Below are 2,335 nucleotides of genomic sequence, written 5' to 3'. Positions count from 1 at the left end.
AGTATTGAAATAGTACACTTACAAGTATACTACTAGTACACTGATATTTGTATACTTACTACATAAAGTATACTTAAAAATATACTTGAACTTTACTTAAGTATACTTACTAAAATAAACTTGAAGTATACTACTTTTTGGTAAGGGCAAGCATGCCATAGTTGAAGAAATATCTTACGAAATCACTTTTTTTTCATATATTATGGCATGCATTATGAATTGCTCTTTGGATTTGCTTCACATTGGTTAAAACCATTACTTTAGAGTTCTCTATGATCATTTTATTCAAAAAGGGTTATTAAAGGTTTTTCATCATTATTAACCTCTGACAATGGCAAGAGCAAAGCTGTATTCCTATACTTTGTACCTTATTGACTTCTGCTGTTTTGGTTCTCTGCACAGTGTTTCTAGCACCTGTTGACCATCTGTGAGTTATGGACTAATGGCCAAGTTAAACTACCAGCTTCTCTTATCAGTCTACATCCTCACCTTTCTGATCGGCCTTCCCGCCAACATCCTAGCGTTCTTTACCTTCCTTCGAAAGGTTCACCGCAAGCCAACCCCCATCGACATTCTCCTGCTAAACCTGACAATATCTGACCTCATCTTCCTCGCGGTCCTGCCATTCAAGATGAAGGAGGCCACTGACAACTTGAACTGGAGCCTGCCATATTACCTGTGCCCCATTAGCAGTTTCCTCTTCTTCTCCACCATCTACACCAGCACGTTATTTCTGACCGCAATTAGCATAGAGCGCTACCTAGGTGTTGCGTTTCCGATCCGATACGCTCTAGGCCGCCGACCACGCAACGCTGTGATTGCAAGCTGCTTCCTCTGGCTTCTGGGATCTCTTAACCTCAGCATCGTGTACATTGTGCCATACATACCCTCAAGTGATAATTCGAGCTACAGCAAGCTACAACCCAATCCTCACGAGATAATTTGCTACGAAAACTTCACCATAGAACAGCTGAACATTCTGCTTCCTGCTCGTCTAGAGCTTTTTCTCGTGCTTTTCTGTATACCCCTCCTCATCTGCTGCTTCTGCTACATAAACTTCATACGAATCCTCTCCAATCTGCCTCATCTCGGACGCCGCCGTAGACTCAGGGCCATTGGGTTGGCGGTGGGGACGCTGTTGGTTTTCACCATCTGTTTTAGCCCATATAACGTCTCACACGTGGTTGGTTTCATTCGCGGTAATAGCGAATGGTGGCGTCATTTTGCTTTGATCTCCAGCACTCTGAACGCCTGTTTGGACCCCATCATCTTTTACTTTTCCTCGGCTGCTGTTCGCGGTGCCATACGCTCATGTGTTAATGGTCTAAAGGAGAAAATTCACATTGTAGAATGCAGAAGCTGCTGTTCTGCTGGCCCTTCCAAAACTGAAGCCTACAAGGAGACAAACCCACCTTTTGACCTGGGGTTAGAATCGAGCTATAGAGTATTTTAGTTCATTTAGGCCTACAGAAAGAAGTATTGTTTGCATGTCCTGTGGAGTTTACTTTCTGAGAGGTGAAATGAAATAAATTTGATGTGAGAATGCACATTTTATTCAGAACGTTTTTGAATTTTTAATGATCATTTGGATTAAACTTGGATTTAAAAATAGATTTATTCAAGAGAAATAAAGATATATAATTAATGGATAAATTACACTTGTGTTGATTTCCTGGAAGTGAGTTTTCTCTGTTTACACTGTATAGATATACACAGAAAAGTACATACTGTAAACTGTAAAGTAATTATTATCAAATTATAATTATTAGTCCCCATAAAGTGATTTTCTCTATGGTAAAAGCTGTAAGCACAGTACCTGTGACATTAAAAGAGCAGCTGATAACCACAGTTTACACAGACTTCAGTGTATTCAGTCTTTAGACTCTTCTTTAATGATCACACAGTATTTTGTATGTAGAGGCTATAAATTTGCTGATAACAAATGTCTAATCAATAATACTGATAATACAGACTGTTTAATTTTCTTTTCTTACTGTTATTGCAGCTTGTTTTTTATTATTTTTCATAGCAAAATGTTATCACCCCTCTCATGTAATGCATGACCACTCACAAAAAGCCACAATGAAGTCAATAAATCATATTTATTAACATATTTAACATAAAATTACATGTTATAAATACATAAATATTATATAAAATCATAAATAAATAAACAGATATTATAAAAATCGTTGTTGTTTTTTTATTAATGGTTTAGGAGACCTCTCTTTGGGTGAAACTTCAAGGGTTGCTGCGTGTTCAGCTCCCATACCCCAAAAGCCTCTCTCAAAAAGAGCCCCCAATTTATATTTGTATGATAGTCACACATTTTGCA

General features: G+C 38.0%; 1 protein-coding gene across 1 annotated transcript; it reads left to right on the top strand.

The window, feature by feature from the left end:
- Positions 1–442: 442 nt before the first annotated feature.
- LOC107724070 (free fatty acid receptor 2-like) lies at positions 443–1,453 on the top strand. The gene has a single exon (XM_016532843.1). The coding sequence runs from the start codon at positions 443–445 to the stop codon at positions 1,451–1,453; it is 1,011 nt and encodes a 336-aa protein (XP_016388329.1).
- Positions 1,454–2,335: the final 882 nt, after the last annotated feature.

The sequence above is a fragment of the Sinocyclocheilus rhinocerous genome, unplaced genomic scaffold, assembly GCF_001515625.1.
Source record: "Sinocyclocheilus rhinocerous isolate Xijiao unplaced genomic scaffold, SAMN03320098_v1.1 scaffold335, whole genome shotgun sequence".
Classification (NCBI taxonomy): Eukaryota; Metazoa; Chordata; class Actinopteri; order Cypriniformes; family Cyprinidae; genus Sinocyclocheilus; species Sinocyclocheilus rhinocerous.
Note: the sequence above shows the minus strand (reverse complement) of the source record. Positions and strands in the feature narration are given on the sequence as shown.

What these genes read in the sequence shown, in the direction of transcription:
- LOC107724070 (XM_016532843.1), top strand. Translation starts at nt 443, where the DNA reads ATGGCCAAGTTAAACTACCAGCTTCTCTTATCAGTCTACATCCTCACC.